Below are 20,162 nucleotides of genomic sequence, written 5' to 3'. Positions count from 1 at the left end.
TCAACATCTCCTTTCTAACTAAAGGGTCTCATTTTATATCAAAACAAAAACAATCAGGATATTATCCAAAGGGTCTCATTTTACATCAATACAAAAACAATCAAGTTATTATCTCAAGAAAATGAAAGGATAAAGGAAATTTACCAGTTCTTCCATTTCCTACTAAATGTCCACCATCTCCATCTTCATAAACAGCAACGATGGTAATTTTATATGGAGTATCTGTTTGTAGGGGCTGTAATATTACATTATTTCTTCTGCCAGGTACTGTGGTCTAAAAGACAAACGCAATAATAGATTTTTAAAATATATGCTGTATTTGGGCCTGGAAAAAGAAACGTACTTTACTAATACATACCTGTTAAAAATAATTTAATTGAAGTGACATAAAGGATTTTTACCTAGTTAAAAAAAAAGGAAGAAAACTTACATATTCATCAATTGGATCGCCAACCATGGGAGAATAAATGATTCTGTAGTGTTGAACAGGTCCATCAGCATGATCCCATGTTACAGAAAGACTATTGGTTGTCTCTCCAAAGACTTTCATGTCTCTTGGCCCACCTCGTGGTACTAAATAATCAACATTTAAGAAGATTAGTTCCAATTCATCATAACAAATATTCTGCTCAGTTTTGAAATGTCTCAAGACTGAATGTCTGGCTACAATATAAGAGGAAGAGAGTTGTTTCACATGAAGTGTTATTAGCATGCTTAACATAATGGAGTTTTTAAGTATATAAAAAGCTATCCAAACCCTTTGTCTCCACTTCCTCTCTTCTCATTCATTCCTCAGGCTCTCACTATATGGCTTCCAACCTCATCACTCAACTGTAACTTCTCTCTCCAAAGAATGAATAATTTTAACTGCCTTGTTAAGCCTTCATCCTTAACCTCTCTAACATATTGGACACTGTTGACTATATCTCCTATCAGTCAATCAACAAGTACTTATTAAACATCTACTATGTACCAGGCACTGTGATAGGCCCTGGGGATACAGATATGAAGAACAAAACAATCCCTACTTACAAGGAGCCTTGTAATGAAAGAATATTTTACTAGATACTCTTTTCTCTCTTGGATTTTCATGATATTGCCATTTTATTTCTGAATCTCCTAATCTATCTGACCACATCTTCTTAGTCTTCCTTACTAGATTATCATCCATATCATATGCCTCCTAACTGTATATGTACCCAAAGCTCTGACCTGTACCCTCTCCTCTCTATGTACTGTCTCGTTTAAGGACCACATCTGCTCTCATGGGTTTAATTATCATTTCCCTGATGGCTTCTAGATCTATATAGTCTTTCCTGAGCTCCAGTCCAGGGCCACCAAACTGCCTATTAGTATTTTGACCTGGATTTTGATAGACATCTCAAACTCAGCATGTCCAAAATAGAATCCATTATATTTTTCCTTAAAAACCCTGCCCTCTCCTGAATGTCCCTATTTCCCTTGACATTACTACTAGTCCAGTGGATTCATAGCCTCATTGTCACATACAATTCCTGACTCTCATTCACCCCCACCTTATCCAATCTCTTGCTGAACCTTTTACATTTCTGTCTCTCTAACATCTCTCATATCTCTTCTCATATGGCTACTATTCCAGCATAGGGCTTCAGCCTCTGACCCATACTATTGCAATAACCTCCTGATTATTTTTCCTGCTTCAAGTGGGGAGAGCCTCACTCCAACCCATCCTTCCCAAACAGCTTCCAAAATGCTAGGTGTCACAGTGGATAGAGTTCTGGCCTTGGAGTCAGGAGTACATGAGTTCAAATCCAGTCTCAGACACATGTCACTTACTGGCTGTGTGACCCTGGGCAAGTCACTTAACCCTGGTTTCCTCACCAAAAAAAACAAAACATCAAAATGACGTTCTTAAAGTAGGGGGTCTGACTATGTCTATCCCCAACTCAATAAATTACAGTGATTCCCTATTACCTCCAAGATCAAGTACAAACTCTTCTGCATGCCATTTAAAGCCATTGACTACCCAGCTCCTACCTTTCCAGTCTTGTTTCATGTTATACCCCTCCACATACTCCGTGGTCTAGTCAAATTTTCCTTACTTTTCCTCACACAGAACAGCCCATTTCTCATTTCTATGTCTTTGCCCTGACTGTCTCCCGTGCCTGGAAGCCATTCCCCTTTACCTTCATCTCCCAAAATCCCTAAGTTATATCAAGAACTCAAAGATGACTTTCTACATAAAGCCCTTCCTGATCTCTCCAGTTGCTAAGTACCTTCCCATCCTCTGGAATTTACCTTGCATGTGTGTACTACATATTTTGCATCTACCAGTATATTTCTATGTTGTCTCCTCCAGAAGAATGCAAGCGTTTAGAAAGCATGAACTATCTCACCTCTTCCTTTGTGTTCTCAGGGAGCAGCACTGGAAGATACTACATGACTAATTATATCTTAATATAGTTACTATATTTTTCCATTATATCCATTATCTCTTCCTCAAAAACTCTGCTCTCCTCTGGATGTCCATACTTTCTTTAAAGCCACTACTAGTCCATCAGATTCACAGCCTCATTGTCATATATAGTTCCTTACTCTCACTCACTCCTACCTTCTCCAATCACTTGCTGAATCTTTTCATTTCCATCTCTATAGTATCTCTCATATCTTTACTCATACTACTATCCCAGTTTAGGGCTCCAACCATCTGACCTATGCTATTGCAATAACCTCCTCATTGACCTTCCTGCTTGCTGATGACATACATACATCTCTCTCCATGTGTGAGGCACAGATAACTCATTAGCATTCTACAGTAGAAGAAACTGACCTAGTTGTCAAGAGATCTGAGCTTCAGCCCTGGCTTTGCTCCTTACTGGCACCATGACAAGTCATTTGACTCCTCTGAGCCTCTGTTTTCTCATCTCTAAAATGGGAGGATGGGAGTCAATTTAAGGTCCCTTTCTGTGAAATCTTCTCCAGTCTTATTATAAATTGATAAAAATTATAAAATGCTACATCTCTAAGGTTGGGGTTAATATTAATGCAAAGAATATTTTATCACCATAGACGCACTAAGATTTATAGCCTGGGAAAAAAAGGAATCTTTGTTGTCGTTGTTGTAATAATAGTAGCAGGAGTACTAATAACATCCTACATTTATATAGAGCTTTAAGCTTTACTATATACTTTCCTTACAAACAAAACTGTGAGGGTGACAGCATAGGTATTATATTATCAGGAGATAACATAATAATATATTTTATACAGGTTCATGTTATGTATATTATAATTAATATATTAGTTTGCTTCCTATAATTATGATATAATTGTATTATATATATGGTTATAATAAATCCCTGAAGCTCATAGAAGTAACAAAGCTTATGAATGTTGGAGTTGGAACCTGAATCCGGGTCTTCTAACTCCAAGGCTAGTGATCACTATCACCTGTTCAGGAGACCAACAGAATGCAAAACCCTTAGACATTTTTTTAAGACTTTTGTTTACAGAGAAAAACCATTGTGTATATGAGAGGGCAAAGGGAAGAAGGACTGGGGAGTAGAAAATTAGAAGGAAGTGAGAAAAGGAAACTTCCTCAAAAAGAGGGCTTTCTAGCTTTAAGCTCCAAGTGGAAGGAATGCTAACAAAGAAAAAAAAAATCAGTGCCAAGTACATTCAGCACAGAGATCAGACAGCAAAAACATCTGCAGCCTAAAATATGAATAAAAGCAGAACCAGAGTAGGAAATCTAGCAGACGATTGCTTTAAGAAATGGTAGCTCCCTCTCTCTAAGAAATCCTACATTTAGGTACATGGAAATTGAGATCAAAAAGGACTTTTTCTCACATGTTTGGCCCTGAGCAGGGCTAGGATTTCCCTCTCCATCTGAGTACACAGCCACAATGTTCACAGAATAGGGCGTATCTGGAGTCAGGCGCTCCAATTGCACTGTGAGGGTATTTCCTGGTACTGTAATCTGAAGGGAAAGCAATGCCAAGAGTTAATCTGATGACAACCCAAGTGCTTACCAAGTCATGTTTCTCAACTCATCATAATACCTATAACAAAGGACTTTAGCCCAGATCAGTCAAGTGCTAACTGCACTTTCTGTAATTGGCCTGCTATTTTCATGCTATTATATTCAATTTGTTCTTGGGAACATCCCCTTCCAAAAAAATGTTAAGTACACACTTGCTACTGACTAAGTAGCTTCAGTTGCATCCCACTGTACATTAGTAATCAAGACTTTCAAATAATATTGTATTTAGAGGGTAAATTTTGCTATTGTTTGTTTTTTTCAGTTTTTAAATTTGTTTTTTTCTACCCCAAAATTAACAAATTTGTGAGAGTGTTCACATTCTGTGGGGAAAAATGCTTTATATTTCAACCCAAAGCCAAACAGAACTGTGCCCCTGATAAGGAGCTGTCCACAGAATGTGTACAACACAGAAAGGAGAGAGCAAAGTTAAACATTTGGAAAGCTTTAAACTTATAGAAAGCAGAGCATTTCCTTTATTCTTCCTACATTGCATGAATATCATCCATCATTGACTGATTTGTCATGCCTTGCCAACTAAATTAGTTATTTTGCCAATTGACTTTCAATTAAGTGTCCTAGTACCATGTGGACATGAATTTGTAACTTATGTGATTCCAAATGAATATATTCGCCAAAGCACAACTGAAAAGTGAAGTGACTATAAACTTAATCAAATAATTTTTATCCAAGAAAAAGATTGTCAGCTTCTGAAGGTATATTTTTAGTTATATAAATAACAAGGACACTCGAAGAATGAATAGGTAATTTCACAGTCATAGCCACATTGGCCTTCTTCATCAGTCTTTCAAATGGTCCACTTAAGCTCTTTAAATCACATAAGATTTGCATTTGATAACTAACTCATATTTTCCAGTGACTGCCTTTTCCTTAGTCTTCCATATATTGACTACACCTGTCCCAATTCATTAGAAATACAACAAAAGATCCCTCCATGTAGAGTTTAGCATGCTTGTGGTCTGCTCACTCTGAGTCTAGTATACTGCCACATGACTATACTCATCTGGAAATGATGTTTCCACCGCAGGCAGTGCCATGCACACAATTGGTTTATTGTTACTGGCCAGTCTTCATGGCAGGAGGTGCAATGTGGTCCACAGAAATGTCTTGCTGAGTTTTCAGAAGACAAAATTACTTACAGATTCTGAAGGCCTTGTGCCAGTCTGGGGAGAATACACAACACGGTACTGCTGGACAGGTCCGGGTGCAGGTTCCCAGCGAACATCAAGGGTATTTGGCGTGGGATTGTACACTTGGATATTTCTTGCCAGGCCTCTTACCACTAGACAAAGGAAAATGGAAGCATATTTCTTAATTCTGTTTACACACGACAAGTCTGCATTAGTAGACTGCCAGGGCTCAGAAACCACAATAGGATAAAATATTGCTCTCCTTCAGTTTCAGAGTTCCTAAGTATTGAATCAAGTTTAAAACCCTTTAGATGCAACTTTTCCCTACAGTGAGCCAACCTAACTTGTTTATTTTGGAGTACTGTCTCAAAGAGGAACAGGGCAATGAATATGAGCAAGAGATGATTTTTTTTCTTAACAGTAAAATTAGAGTACCCTGGCAAAATAGCCCAGTTGTTTGTTAAATAGAAACTAGGAGGGAGAGGGAGGGGAATTCAAATGCAACATTAACAGCTGTCATTTTATCCCTTTACTTAATAAAAAGACCACAAGAAGAGGAATACTCATGGCTTTTGATTACTGAGCAACATTTGCTATTAGCTATCAGACATTACCTATCATTCAGCTAGTTTCCATCATTCACTCATTCATTCAACAAAAATATATTGAGCACCTACTATGTGTCACACACTGTGGAGGGAAAAGCTTAGAGAGAGCAAAGCAAGGGAGAGAGCCAAGAAGTAGTCAATTTTTAATTAACTCCACTAATTGCAGCTAGTAAAAATAGAGACAATTTCAATTGAAAGAGAACTCCAAAAGTACAGCTATTAGCTAATAACTTAAAACTTCACACATCTTTTATCAGAGGAGATTAACCATTTCAGAATATTAGTCTCATTTTTACCAACAAGTACTAAAATGGAGGAGAAATGTAGGCACACAAACACGTACAAGAGTCATTAAGAAAAATATTACTGACTTTAAAAACACCATAAACTGGTTTTCCTTGACGGAAAAGAGAAGCAAATGGTGTTTTAATGCCAAGAAGGGGTTCATCAGCAAACCAGAACCTGTGAGATCAAATGACAGGAGAGTGATTTCAACCATTCACATTTTTTGCACGAGCATCAATTATAAAGCACTTTTTTTTACTTTTTTTTTTTTTGGCTAGGCAATGGGATTAAGTGACTTGCCCAGGGTCACACAGCTAGTAAGTGTCAAGTGTTTTGATCTGAGGTCAGATTTGAACTCAGGTCCTCCTGAATTCAGGGCCAGTGCTCTATCCACCGCACCACCTAGCTGCCCCAACAAAACACTTCTCAACACATATTTACAAGGCAGAAAGCAAAACATTAATATGTCAAATTGACAGTGAAATTTGGGTATTACCTTTATAAAAACACTATTTCGGTACATTTTTTTTAAAAACTTACATGTTCTTCCTGTGTCTGAAGTTCGTCCACCATCCCCTTCAGTATAAACTGGAACTACTGTAACTGTATAAGGTGTATCGGGTTGCAGGTTCCTCAGAATAAAATAATTGGTGTTCCCTGGAATTGTTACCTAATAATTTGAAAGAAACACAAGACATTCAACTTTACTAATGGGGAAATTTATATAATTCTGTCTATGAAGAATTTAACTTGAAAAATGTTGTTAAGAATCAAGCTTCAACTCAACCTGAGTGTATTCCACTTATTGTCCATGTGACCACTTAATTCTCTGGGTATCAGTCTGCTGATTTGTAAAAACATGAGGGTTGGACTAAATGACCTTTAAGGTCTCCTTCAGCTCTAACTAAAGGATTCTATGTCACACACACACGAACAAAACTAAACTAAACCAAAACCAGGTAATGTATCAGATACTTTATGCTCAGGTTAATCTAAGATCAGAAAAGAAGAGTTGAAAGCTTTAATATTGTAAAGAGGAAAGGTGGGATGGGAATAATGATAATGATAATAACTAATGTTTATATAGCACTGACCACATGCTAAGCACTATGCTAAATGTTTTAAAATTATTAATTTCATTTGACCCTCACAACAAAGTCTGAGAACTTGAATTCGAATCTTGGCTATATCACCTACTGAGTATGTAACTATGTAAATAATTTTATGTCTTTGAGGCTTGGTTTCCTCCTCCATAAAATAGAGGGGAGACTCGCTAGAAATTTGTTTCTAGCTCTAAATCCTATGACTTGGACAATGTTGAAAGGGTAGAATATGTTTCTTTCTCTGGTAACTCAGGACCCAGAAATCCACCACCACTATACCACTATCTGATAGTATCAGGGCACTGTGAACAGCACATATCTGAGAGTCTTGTTATTGCCTGGAGACCAGAAGCAGGAGGTCATAACTGCTTCTAACCTAACCCTATATCATTAACTGTTCTCCCCTCTTCCACCTCTCCACTTGTTCCCTTGTCAAACCCTATTAAATGAGCCAGAAACTATCCATTCGCTATAATTTAATAAATCAGGTGATTAGTTCAATGTTAAGTAATTCCTGTGAAGTTCAAATGGGCTAATAAGAGTCAACAAAATAATACCATTTCCTCTGGACCACCTGCAGTTGGAGCATAGAAAACCTTATACTGGCGAGGATTGCCTTCAGCATGATCCCATCGAACATTCAGCATACTGGTGGAAGGATCATACACTCTCAGGTTCTTCACGGTATTGAGAGGCTCTAAAAGGTGCACAAATCACAATTGAGTAGGTTTCCTTTAGTTCTACCAATATAGTACATTAATTGCAAGCCTTTGGTAACTTAGAGCCAATGCTTCCCTTCCCCACTACCTTGAGATACTATTTCCCCCAACAAAGTACTTTTAACTATAGAGCTTTGGGTTGTTTTGTTTTTTAGGCTTAATATTTTCCTTTTAAATAACAAGAAAGGGAGCATGGAAGAGTGAGTAGAGACCCAGCCTCAGAGTTAGGAAGGACTGGTTTCAAGCACTGCCTCTGACACACAACAGTTGTGTGACCCTAGGCAAGCTGTTTGTGTTCTCAGTTCCTGAGTTTCCTAAGACTACAAATGAAAGAAGTGTTGGTGATCTGCATTGGTGGACAGAGTTTCCACACTAGGAGTTCCCCCACACTATTAAAATCACAAGTCCAGACCAGACCAATCAATGAAAGAAATGTTTCATTCAACAATATTATTTTTAGTAAGTACAATCTTGGAATTAAAATTTAAAAGTACAGAGATTATCTTTCACTGCTCATGGAGTCAGTGCTAAAGGCTTTAAGTCAGACAAGCACTATCTGATATATAGATGGATAGATAGATACACATACACACACACACACATACACACACACACACACACACACACACACACACACACGTGGTTTTACTCCAAAGAAAGGTCATTAAAAAAAAAACTATAGGAAACTTGGGCTCACTTACTGGTCTTGCCTCGGCCAGTCATCCTTCCTCCTTCACCATCAGAATACAGAGATGAGACAGTAATTGAGTATGGGGTGTCTGGCTTCAGCTTCTGTAGAACCACGCTGTTTTGCCTTCCTCCTATTGTGGTCTTCAATCAAATGGGGCAGAGGGTTAAAATCTTGTTCTTTTAGAATCAGTACATCTCAGAGTACAGAAAGGGTCTTGGCCTTGAAACTACGACCTGAAAAAAGGATCTCATCTTCCCAAGCGTAAAACAAAACATATTTCAGGAATGACTTGCCACAAACTCACTTATAATCAGCTGCCATCAAATTGCTTTTTTAATTGTTTTCATTTTCCATAACAATTTTTTTCTTATTGATCTCTCCCTCCCTAAACCTTCCAATTGTGCAATTTGTTTAAATTCTGAAAAACAAGTCCCTCAAGACATATCTTCATAATCTGAGCTGCTACCCAATTTCAAGATCTCTGTGAATGGCATGATCATAGAGATATCACACCATTGAGGACTGGACTCATTCTTAGTTATGTTTTGTCTTTTTTAATGTGAACCACATTAAAATGATTCTGCAGAAGAGCTAAAATTTCTTTTTTGTTGTTCAGTCATTTTTTAGTCACATCTGACTCCTCATGACCTTATTTGGGGTTTTCTTGGCAAAGATACTAGAGTGGTTTTCCATCTTCTCTAACTCACTTTACAGATGAGGAAACTGAGGCAAACAGGGTTAAGTGACTTGCCCAGGGTCACATAACTAGTAAATGTCTGAGGCCAGATTTGAACTCAGGAAGATAAGTCCTCTATCCATTACACCACCTTAAAATTCCTTGGCGTTTACAGAAAAAATAGAAAGAAAGAAAAAAACCAGCCACACCAGCAGCCTTCACCAAGTAAACTAAGTGACTAACACTTGCCAGGCCACATCTAGAAAAGGGTTCATAGTGCATTTCATGATACCAGTCTTGTGGTATGAAGTCTTTCAATTTCCTCTAATTATGGAGGTTAGCTTTTTATTCATTGCTCCAGGGCATCTAGTTATCTTGCTGTTGAAAGAAAATTTGTCCATTTTGTTAACAGTCTACTGAATTCAGATGCTTGTGCCATGCTAATTAAAATCTCATGAAAATGGAAGGCTGCCCACAATGAGTAAGCATTTAACATCTGGATGCTTTATTTGCAGTCCAGATGTTTTTAACTTAGTACTCATCCATTGATATATTCTAACTTTCAAATTAATCTCTCAATGAAACATTATAACCATCTCTAACAGGAAAGGAATTAATAAGTCACATGTCTTAATCAATCGCATTTTTGAGGTTGTTAGAAAAAATTATCAATGTAATTACATGACACATTTAAAAATGCATAGTTACAAAAAACTTGAAAAATATAATGTCAGTGAATAGGGGTAGTTTTATGAGTAGGCAAGATAGATTTCTGTCTGCTAGGTACAATTTGAGAAGTCCTAGAAAAGTTGCCCAATCAAAAGTATCTCCCCTACTGGCCAATAGCAGAAATTCTACCTGTTAGAAATCCATGCCTTTAAGTCACCAAAGAATTGAAGTACAAATATCCCTAAATAGGCAAGTCATTATTAGTTGACACCTTGACAAGAATTAATTTGCCAGATTCTATCCAATCATGACTCCTAAAGGCAAAGTCCAATATAATTGTAGAATATATAGCCCCTATGTGAATGCAGAATCAACAAAAGAAATAAAGTGGGCTTTTAAGAAGAGTGATGAGAAAGTCATTTAACCCCAATTGCTTCAAAAAAAGAAAAAAAAGAAGAGTGATGAGAAGGCAACAAAAACAAACATGGAATGCCAAACTTAGAATCAAAAAATCTGAATTTCAGTCCTTGCTCAGGCACCGAGATGAATGAACTTAGCCAAGTCCCTTCTCCCTGCACCTCAAGATTCTCATCTGCAAAATGAGATTAAAGTAGAAGACATCTAGGGTTCCTGAGTCTATGACCATATAAGGACTCTCCAGTTTATATTTTTTTAAAAAGACTGAGAGAATGTGGTCAATCCACAAAATCACAGAAAATGGTTAAGTAGAAAAAAGAAAAAAACTGCACTTAGAAGACCAGGGTTAAAATCTGATATCTGTCATTTACTAGATTTTGACATGGGCTATTTAATCTCTGTGAACCTCAGTTTCTTCATCTGTAAAACAGGAAAACTAATAGCTACAGTATCTAACTCACAGGGTTGGAACTGTAAACCTTAACATACTATACAAATGTGACTTATAAGATAAATTGTTCACTATATTTTAGAATACTAGGATGAGAATACAACTTTTTAAATGTCAGAGAAACAAACAGGATAAATAAAATTAACTATACTTCACAAAGAGATCAATAAGCTTATGGAACTTGATAATCCATGGATAGTACAGATTGAAAACATAGAATCATAGGGTTGTATCTCTTGAACTAGAAGAAATCTCAGAAACCATTGAATCCCAACTCCCTCGTTTTACTTAAAAAAAGATTCCAAAGGCTAAAAAAGATTTTAAAATATTTTAATAAATTCATAGGTAATAAATCTAAAAGAGATTGCTATGGAGAATTTGGATATGTTGAGATTTGTCTCCTAACTTATAATTGACATCATAGAAAGAAGCTATAATCTGTCATTATACAAGACAATTAAAATTGGATAGTTCATACATCTGGCCCAGGATTGTAGCTCATATTTTTCATTGCAAAGAAGGAAGACAGAATGGCCCAAATGCGAGTCCTTGTCAAGTTACTTACCGTTTGTTCAGGCGCATCCCCTGTGGAAGGCTGGTAAGTGATCCTGTATTTCTGCACACGCCCACTCGCAGGATCCCACTTAACAGTCAAGCTTTTGGATGTTGCATTGTACACCTGAAGATTTCGTGGGCCACTTTTTGGAGCTGAAAACAAAGTCATTAATGCCCAAAATACATTATTCAAAAGCACAGCCCATTCATCCTGTAAAAATATGTGCACTTCCCCCCACCCCACCCTCTGTGCATGCACGTACACACACACACACAGAGAGAAGCTTTTACCGTAGATTTAAATTTGGCCTTGTCTCCTGTCAACAATAATTGTAATTAGTGAGTTCCATGTAATTTGCCAATAAATTTCACTCATTCCAAGAGTAAGCCATTGAGAAGAGGTCTCACTCAAAGCCAAACCACATTAAAATAAGAGAAGAATGACTTAAATAAATGATTCTGTTGTCACTTAGATTTTTTAAATGATGAAAGCTATGGAAATTCAGATTCTTACCTAGAGTCGTTACAGGTATCGCAGGCACTAGAGAGAAAACAAGTGTTTGGAAAATATTACATATGTATCTTGAAATCCAACTATGAAGAGTATGAAACCAAATCCCATTTGAAAAACTCAAGCTTACAAGTCCGCTCACTGCTGGTAAGGTCATCACTTTCTGATTCATCAGGATAAATGGCAGTAATGGAAACTCCATAGAGTGTGTTTGGGTTCAGATTTTCAAAAACCAGAGTATTTTCATCACCATTTAAGATAGTCTTAAGAGAAAAGAAAAACCAGAAACAAAATTCAGCCATAATTTTAAAAGTAGTGAACCATATACATAATAAGAGGTTCTTGAAAATATTTGGCCAGATTCATCTCTCTCATGCAATGGGTTTCAAATCCTCATAGTTAGGAAGGACATTAATCCGGCAACAGAGGTATTATGTTACTTTTCAGACAAGGCAAAATATGATCTGCTAATAAAAATGCCAATCAGTCCCACCTCCATTTTTTCTGTGGCTCCATAAGGTGACCATGTCACTCTGTAGAGAGACACATCTGAAGCTCCATGATCCCATGTTCCTCTGAAACTATCTGGTGTGACTTCTGTAAGTCTCAGATTAATTGGTGCAGGTACAGGACCTATTGAGAGGGAAGAACAGAGTATTTTTTAAACGTGGCCTTCAGATTAAGAGGCAATTTGGTCTAGTAAGTAGAGAGTTAGCCTCAGAGTCGGGAAAATCTGAGTTCAAGTTTCACCTCTGACATATATATATATATATATATATTTGATTGTGTGATCTTGGCCAAGTCACTTCAACTCTTAGGGATCTAGGCAACTCTCAAGACTATAAATCGCTGAGAGGTACCAATATGCATTGGTAGAGGGAGTTTCCTCATCCAGGAATTCTCCATATCAATGAAACCACAGGTCCAATTTCCTATTCCTCAAACTAAACATAATGTAATTTTTTTTTAATTTCCAGTGGATACCACTAAATGACCCTTCAGTTGAAAACTGAACAAAATCCACATCCATCAAAGAAACCTAACCATAACTAATTCAGTCATCCATGACAATGACAACTTTTCATGCAACTATTTAATAAAGTTTAATAAAGTTCTTCTGAGCCCAACCTTGATTTCAAATGATCAAATCTGATAATGTATTCTATGTTATATATGTATATATAATTCTATATTATATTCTTATTTTACTGAATGAATAAGACAAGAACACATATCACAATTCAACTTTTTAGCCTAAAGATAGGAATCCAGGGGCAGCTAGGTGGCACCGTAGATACCGGCCCTGAGGTCAGGCAGTCCTGAGTTCAAATCTGGTCTCAGACCAGCCACTTGACACTTACTAGCTGTGTGACCCTGGGCAAGTCACTTAACCTCAATTGCCTTGTCAAAAAAAAAAAATAGGAATCCATTTGCTTGTGGCCTTCAGAAATTATGTTTTCAATTCCAAAATGTAAACAAATATTGTTTCATCACTTTAAAATGAAGACTATATATTAATGAGGACTATTGGCATAAGGAATAGTGGGCTCGATTTGGAGTCAAGAAGACTTAAGCTAGAATTCTGCCTATGACATTTATTAACATGTGTCCACTGGCAAATTATTTCACCTCTCTGAGACTTGGTTTTTTCCATCTAAAAAAAGAGATAAATATCAATGGCACCTACCTCAGAGGTTCATTGTGAAGCTCAACTGTATGCAATTTTTTTCAAACTTTAAAAAATTACATAAGTATCAGCTGTTATAATGAATTCATGCATCACAAACACAGAACATCTTGCTTTTAGCAAAAGGCTGACCCTACTCAATTTGATCTATCAATGAATAAATTGTTATACTATTCCTACCACCAAAAATGAACACATTTGAATCCAGAAATTTTCATAAAAGATATTATATAAAAATTGTTCAATAAAAATGCACAATAAAGTTTTTAATTGATGTCTCACTTTAAACAAAAAGGCAAATAAAATATGCCTCATGTAAACCAGGCTACAGATAACAAAGCTAGGAGGTATGAATGACAGCTGAGAGCTCAACCCACAGCAGCTACATTTTATTAGCTACCATAGCAAGACTGCTGTTAAAATAATTATGAACATCTGGCAGATGTCTTGAATTTTCTCTTAATTTTCCATCAACCTCTGCAATCTAGTAATGCATGAAAATTATACAATGTCTAGAGTCATCAAAAAAATTGTCTCTAATGACTCAAATAAAAAACTCCATTGAGATAAAGAAAGGACCATCAAACTTCTATTTGAGCAAAATAAGGAACAGCACTATAACAAACACAATTATAAAAGCCAATCGCTACTAAGGCTACATTGTGGAAAAACCCAGAAGTTATTATGATAATTTTAAATCATATTTTCCACATAGTATTTCAATATTTTAATGAATCTATGATCTTTTCAGAGTGATACTTCATCCACTAAAGATATATTGCAATCACATCAACACTTTCTTATTTTTATAAATTCAGAATTAGAAGGGATTTCAAAAGCACTCTGGTCCAACACACACCCAAACAAGAGTCACCTCTACAAAGTATCTTATTAGTGGTTATTCAACCTTCATTTGAAAAGACCAGGGAGGAGCCCACAACCTTACAAGGCAGCCCATCCCACTTTTCAACACCATTCATTGTCAGGAATTATTTCTTTATATCAAGCCTAAATTTGCTTCTGTGTAACTTCTACATGCTCCTAATTTTCTCCTGATGGCCAAGGAGAACAAACCTATTCCCTATAATGAAAGTACTTTACATATATAAAAAATACTATCCCATCCTCACCAAGTACTCTCTCTTCCTTAAGTTAAGCATCTTCAGTTCCTTCAACTGACTCACATATGACATGATCTTTCACCATCTTGGTTACCTTCCTCTTGATGCTCTCCAGTCTGTCAATGCCCTCCCTAAAATTCAGTGCTCAGAACTGGTTCCTAATATTGCAGTCATTGGTGCTATATTCTAACCAAGAGAGTCACAGATAACATTAATTAATTACTAATTGTTGTTGTTCAGTCATTTTTCAGTCATGTCTGACTCCTCATGACCTGACTTGGGGTTTTCTTGGCAAAGATACTAGAGTGGTTTTCCATCTCCTTCTCTAGCTCATTTTACAGATGAGAAAACTGAGGCAAACAGGGTTAAATGACTTGCCCAGGGTGACACTGTTAGTAAGTGTCTGGGGCCAGATTTGAAATCAGGAAGATGAGTCTTCCTGACTCCAGGCCAGGCACTCTATCCATTGTATCGCCTAGCTGCCCTTAATTACTAATTACTAAACTAACAATTACTGAACTCACCATCAGTGAGGGCTAGAGGTAATAGCAGAGAGCCTAATACTAATAGATTAACAATATTTAATTATTAAACAAATCATTCAACCAATATTCACAGTTTTGTATGGAAAGTTCCAGGTTTAAAAAAAAGAGTTGCAAATAACTAGGATAAAATTGTTATATGAAATAGCTGTTACTTTCACATACATTTATTTATATGAATTATTCATCTACTTTTTTCCCCAATTGTCTATAAGGAAATGAAATATCTCATCTTACGTGTAGTGTCTTGAGCAGTCACTGGAGGAGACTCCCCTTCATCATGCACTGCCACAACATTTACCGTATAGAGTGTTTGTGAAATCAGATCACCAAGAGAGGTCTTTGTCCTTGATCGATCTACTTCCACCTGTTAAAAAAAAAAAACAGGAATAGACTTTCTTTCAAGGATTTTGATTCTGACCATATGATTGTTGTTTACTGTTCTGGAACATATTAGAATGTCAGAATTACAATATCAGAAAAGTTCAGCAATGATCAGCACTGAGGCAAATTTTAATTGAAATTACCCTCAGTTAAGCCAGAAAAAGAAACATTGAAAGTTGATGAAATGATGAATCAGGTGGTAAGCATGCTAAATGCTTACACCTTAATTCTCCCCCCACTTGCTCTAGGATCCTGTGACTTGCCTCCTTGCAATTTCTCATGCAAGACAGTCTATCTCCCCACTCTAGACATTTCTACTGGCTGTCTCCCATACTCAGAATTCTCTTCCTCCTCATTTTTGCTTCCTGGCTCCCTGGTTTCCTTCAGGTCTCAGCTAAAACCCCACCTTTTTCTAAGAAGTCTTTCCCAGTCCCCTTTAATCTTACTGTTTTCTCTCTGAAATCATCTCCTATATATCTTGTTCATATTACTTTCATATAATTGTTTGTATGTTGTCTCACCCATTCAATTGTTATCTCCCTGAGGGTAGAGACTCTTTTGACTTTCTCTGTGTCCCCAGAATTTAGCATGGTACCTTGCACATAGTAAGTGACTAATTAATGCTTATTGACTTGATTTGACTTCAAAAGTTAAGGATGATATCATCACAAAGATGTATAACCCTTGTAGATCATGAATTCCCTGTAGGAGTAAATCACCTAATAATTTTTCACTTGTCAATAACCGTAAATCTTACTTGCAAATCAATTTATTCTATTTTTTGAGAGTGCTTTCAAGCATAGTATCTTGCTTGACTTTCACAACAAGCCTGTCAGATAAGTTAGAACTTGTCCTAATTCTATGAAGGACAAAGAGGAAATATAAATAAAGTAAGTGACTTATCCAACTAGTTGTGTGAGTCACACAACTAAGCTAATGTCAGAGCCAGAAGAATACTGGTTTTCTAGTTCCAAGTCTCCTTCTATATGATGCTACCTTATGGTAGTCTGGCAGTGAACCTTCCTAATGTAAGTTATATGGAGGAATCACTCCACCCTCTCTGTGAATGCTTGCTACTTTGATTCTAGTAGGTATTATCAAGTGGAGATACCTACCATTTATCTAGTCACTTGGACTCCCAGAAGCCTCTCGTGTCTAACAATGAAGCTTTGAAATTCATACAATATGCAAGACTAGTGATATAACTAGGAACTTCTGTCCCAGGGACAATAAGCATCTGCTTGGAGTCAGGAAGATAAAGGTGAGTTTGTGAACAGGAAACTGATAAAGAAGCTTATTGAGGCCACTGAAGGACTCTAAAATAGGCAAAAATATAGTTAGTGGTGGATTGCTGGTGTTCTCCTTGAGGACAGAGATTGTATTTGTATCAACAGCACTCAATACCTATTTTCAAAATGAGTTTTGTTAATCTAACCCTACCAATAATCCAAAAAAAAAAAAGTAGCTACTCCTAACAGGAGTTCGAGATCCATATTTTATGATGAATGGCAAGTGTCCAAAAGCTGTCTCAGCAACATTATCTATCAGAAATGTTTAATCAACTGCTAGAAAAAGTAGCAGTGTCCAAAACCTTCTTCATTTCTAACTTACCTGTTTTACATCATCATCTTCCTCTGTTTTATAGCTGACAATATATTTTCGTACTTTGCCAGGAGCAGGATCCCAGATGACATTCATGCTGCTGTGGGTAACATCTGTGAGTTTCAAATTTCTAGGACGAGGTAAGGGCACTGCACAAACACAAAATATTAATTTCAGATATGACAACACATTTTGTTTGGAACACTGAGATACAACGTGAGAATGAATAGAGCACCGTATTTAAAGTCAAATCCAACTTCTGATGTTTACCAGCTCTTTTCACCCTGGAGAAGTCCCTTACCTTGTCTAAGCCTCAGTTTATTCATCTATTAAAATGGGGCTAATAACACTTGTGGTGCCTACCTAACCTAATTGGTGTGAGGATCAAAGGAGATAATCTCTTTATAGTGCTTTGCACACTTTAAGACACTATAAAAATGTCAGTTACTATTACTAAATCTCCTTTCACTAAATACTTTAGAGAAAAATTTGAAAAGAATATGTATTTATATGTACACCTATATTAGCATATGTAGCTAGGTAGCTCAAATTATAAGTCATATTGGCATAAGATATTCCCATCTGAGGAGATAGCATCTACCAAAGTAAATCAGTACCTTCTCTGCAACTTACAATAAAGGATAAGAGTAAGTGTGCCCAGGATCATCACAGTATCTAGAGAAAAACTGGCTTTGAAATCAAACAGAATTACCAGACTCTACCTTCTGTGGGGTATGTCACCTTAAAGTATAGTCTACATTGTTCAAACTGTTGCTGCCTCTCACTTTTCATTTATTTTTAGCTTTTCTCCATTCAACTCGGCTGTTATTTAAATAGGAAACTTTTTTATTGACATTTAGCTATCTCTCTCCTTTTTATATTTAGAGTTCATATTCTTTTATCAGATACTAACATCTATTCCAGAAATGAAAACAGTCCTGATTCCATAAGAATGCTATTTTTCTCCTGACTGCTAAGAGAATGGAAAGTGAGAATGGGCCAAAATGTTAAGCACCCTGTAGCATCTAAGGAAATCTACAACAGCCAACATGGGAAAAACAAACCGTAAATTAGTCTTATGATAGCAAGCAAAGTATACCAAAGCTATACTTTGAGAACACCATGGGAGTTAAGAAAAAAATTATCCAAAAAGGCCTATTTTATCCTCTGTAACATGAAACACATCCTTCCCGTCCTGTTTCCCAATATTTCTGTCTCTGTTTGTTTATCTTTTTGTTTGTCTCCCTGTCCTTCTTCCAGAATTTCTGTCTCTGCCTCTCTGTCCCTTCCCCTGTGCTTGTGTGTATCTTCTCAGTTTTGTGTCTGCCAGCTTCCTCCATTCCAGCAGTCAACTGCTCTAGCCAGTTCTATGATATAGCTCATGCCACATTTGCATTCTCTTCAAGGACATCCTTCTCTGCCATTCCTATGTTCTAATTTCACATGGCTAATTTTATCCCTGACTTTCTTACACTCACCCACATATTAATCTTTCTACAGACCCACATTTCTATCCACATATGGCCCAGGATCACCTCTGTACGGCTGTATTAGCCAGTCCTACTCATTCTCCTGCATTTCTCAACCTTATTTATAACTCTTCAATCTCATTTTCCCCTTGTCGAGGCTATGTATACACAGATTGTCCCATTTATTCCAAGTTTACTCTTGCTTAATAGTTAAGTTAAAAGTTAAACGGAAGAGTTTGTATTTGGTTCTAGAAGCAATAGGAAGTCACTGAAGTTTATTGAGTAGAGAAGTCACATGGTCATATTTATGTCTAAGGAAATTACTTTGGTAGTAGTGTGGAGGATGGATTGAAGTAGAGAGAAAATTGAAGTCAGGAAACCATTTAGGAGACTGTTCCAATAATCTAGGCAATAGGTGATGAGGACCTGAACTAAAGTGATAGCTTTGTGAGTAAAGAGGAGTTGGATGAAAGAGATGCTGGAGAGACAGAACCATCTATATCTGGCAATTAATTGATTAAGTGGAGCAACAGATATTGAGGAGTTAAGGACATTCAACATTATGAAACTGTAAGACTGGAAATATGATGGTGACAATATGCTTTGATAGAATGAGTACATAACAGAATCATCAAGCAAAACCTGAAACTTTCAACATCACTGAAATTATTAAATAATGATTATCAAGAAGAAGGGAAAAAAAGAGTAAACACCTACAAGTTACTTCCCGGGCAGTGACTGGATCACTGGTGAGATCATACAATGCTGCCTGGACAGTTACAGAGTACTCAGTATTGGGGATGAGGTCAACCAGCTGCATATCTGTCACTGATGGTCCAACACGCATCTATATTGATACAGGTGTCAATATAAATATAAATACAGATCAATAGATGCAGATACCGATGCAGATATAGAAATGACATAGATATAGATATTATATGCATATGGATATAGATGTAGAATGTACATCTGGAGTCTAAGCACAAAGTTAAAAGAAGAAGGTATCCAAACAAAAACTAGTTAATTTAACTCTGAAATTCATGCCACCTTCATTCATAACCACCTGATAGATGTCATTGAGTTTATCAATTTAATTTAAAAGGCTGTTGCATAATGCATGCCAACATTTTTAAAACTATGATATGAACAACAAATTCAAAGGATTGCATATCTTAAATTGTAATTGTTCTTTTAATTTGTTAAGAAAACAACATCCCCTACCTCTTTGGCACTTGTGGGCACTGTGGCATTGAGAGGTATGTAGGACAGCAAGTAACCAGTAGCTCCACCAACTGACTGCCATTGTACCCGCATGTTAGTTGGTCCAACATCAAAAATATTCAGGGAAACAACAGGAACAGGCACTACCAAAACATAAAATCATTCATCAAGCAAGTTGCTTCCATTCTAGTCTTATTTTAACTTTTGTTTCTTAATCTATTTCTTTTCTCTATATATCTACATGAGCCATGTTTTATAGGCTATTTAGAATTTGTTTTA

The 20,162-nt window shown here is 36.6% G+C and overlaps 1 protein-coding gene across 4 annotated transcripts in view; it reads right to left on the bottom strand.

The window, feature by feature from the left end:
* COL12A1 (collagen type XII alpha 1 chain) overlaps positions 1 to 20,162 on the bottom strand; it is a 143,558-nt gene that overhangs the window by 52,326 nt on the left and 71,070 nt on the right. For all 4 annotated transcript variants that reach the window (XM_021000135.1, XM_021000134.1, XM_078155281.1 and 1 more), the window contains 15 exons: positions 19,884 to 20,026; positions 19,377 to 19,506; positions 17,200 to 17,339; positions 15,442 to 15,571; positions 12,348 to 12,487; positions 11,985 to 12,117; positions 11,858 to 11,884; positions 11,354 to 11,496; positions 8,586 to 8,715; positions 7,723 to 7,862; positions 6,603 to 6,732; positions 5,179 to 5,321; positions 3,829 to 3,958; positions 431 to 573; positions 145 to 274 (listed from right to left, as the gene is read on the bottom strand). In XM_021000135.1, the coding sequence (XP_020855794.1) occupies positions 145 to 274; positions 431 to 573; positions 3,829 to 3,958; positions 5,179 to 5,321; positions 6,603 to 6,732; positions 7,723 to 7,862; positions 8,586 to 8,715; positions 11,354 to 11,496; positions 11,858 to 11,884; positions 11,985 to 12,117; positions 12,348 to 12,487; positions 15,442 to 15,571; positions 17,200 to 17,339; positions 19,377 to 19,506; positions 19,884 to 20,026 (1,932 nt within the window). The remainder of the gene's footprint in view (positions 1 to 144; positions 275 to 430; positions 574 to 3,828; positions 3,959 to 5,178; positions 5,322 to 6,602; positions 6,733 to 7,722; positions 7,863 to 8,585; positions 8,716 to 11,353; positions 11,497 to 11,857; positions 11,885 to 11,984; positions 12,118 to 12,347; positions 12,488 to 15,441; positions 15,572 to 17,199; positions 17,340 to 19,376; positions 19,507 to 19,883; positions 20,027 to 20,162) is intronic.

The sequence above is a fragment of the Phascolarctos cinereus genome, unplaced genomic scaffold, assembly GCF_003287225.1.
Source record: "Phascolarctos cinereus isolate Bilbo 61053 unplaced genomic scaffold, phaCin_HiC Scaffold_5;HRSCAF=322, whole genome shotgun sequence".
NCBI lineage: Eukaryota > Metazoa > Chordata > Mammalia > Diprotodontia > Phascolarctidae > Phascolarctos > Phascolarctos cinereus.
The sequence above is the reverse complement of the archived record's forward strand: the minus strand, read 5'-3'. Positions and strand labels throughout refer to the sequence as shown.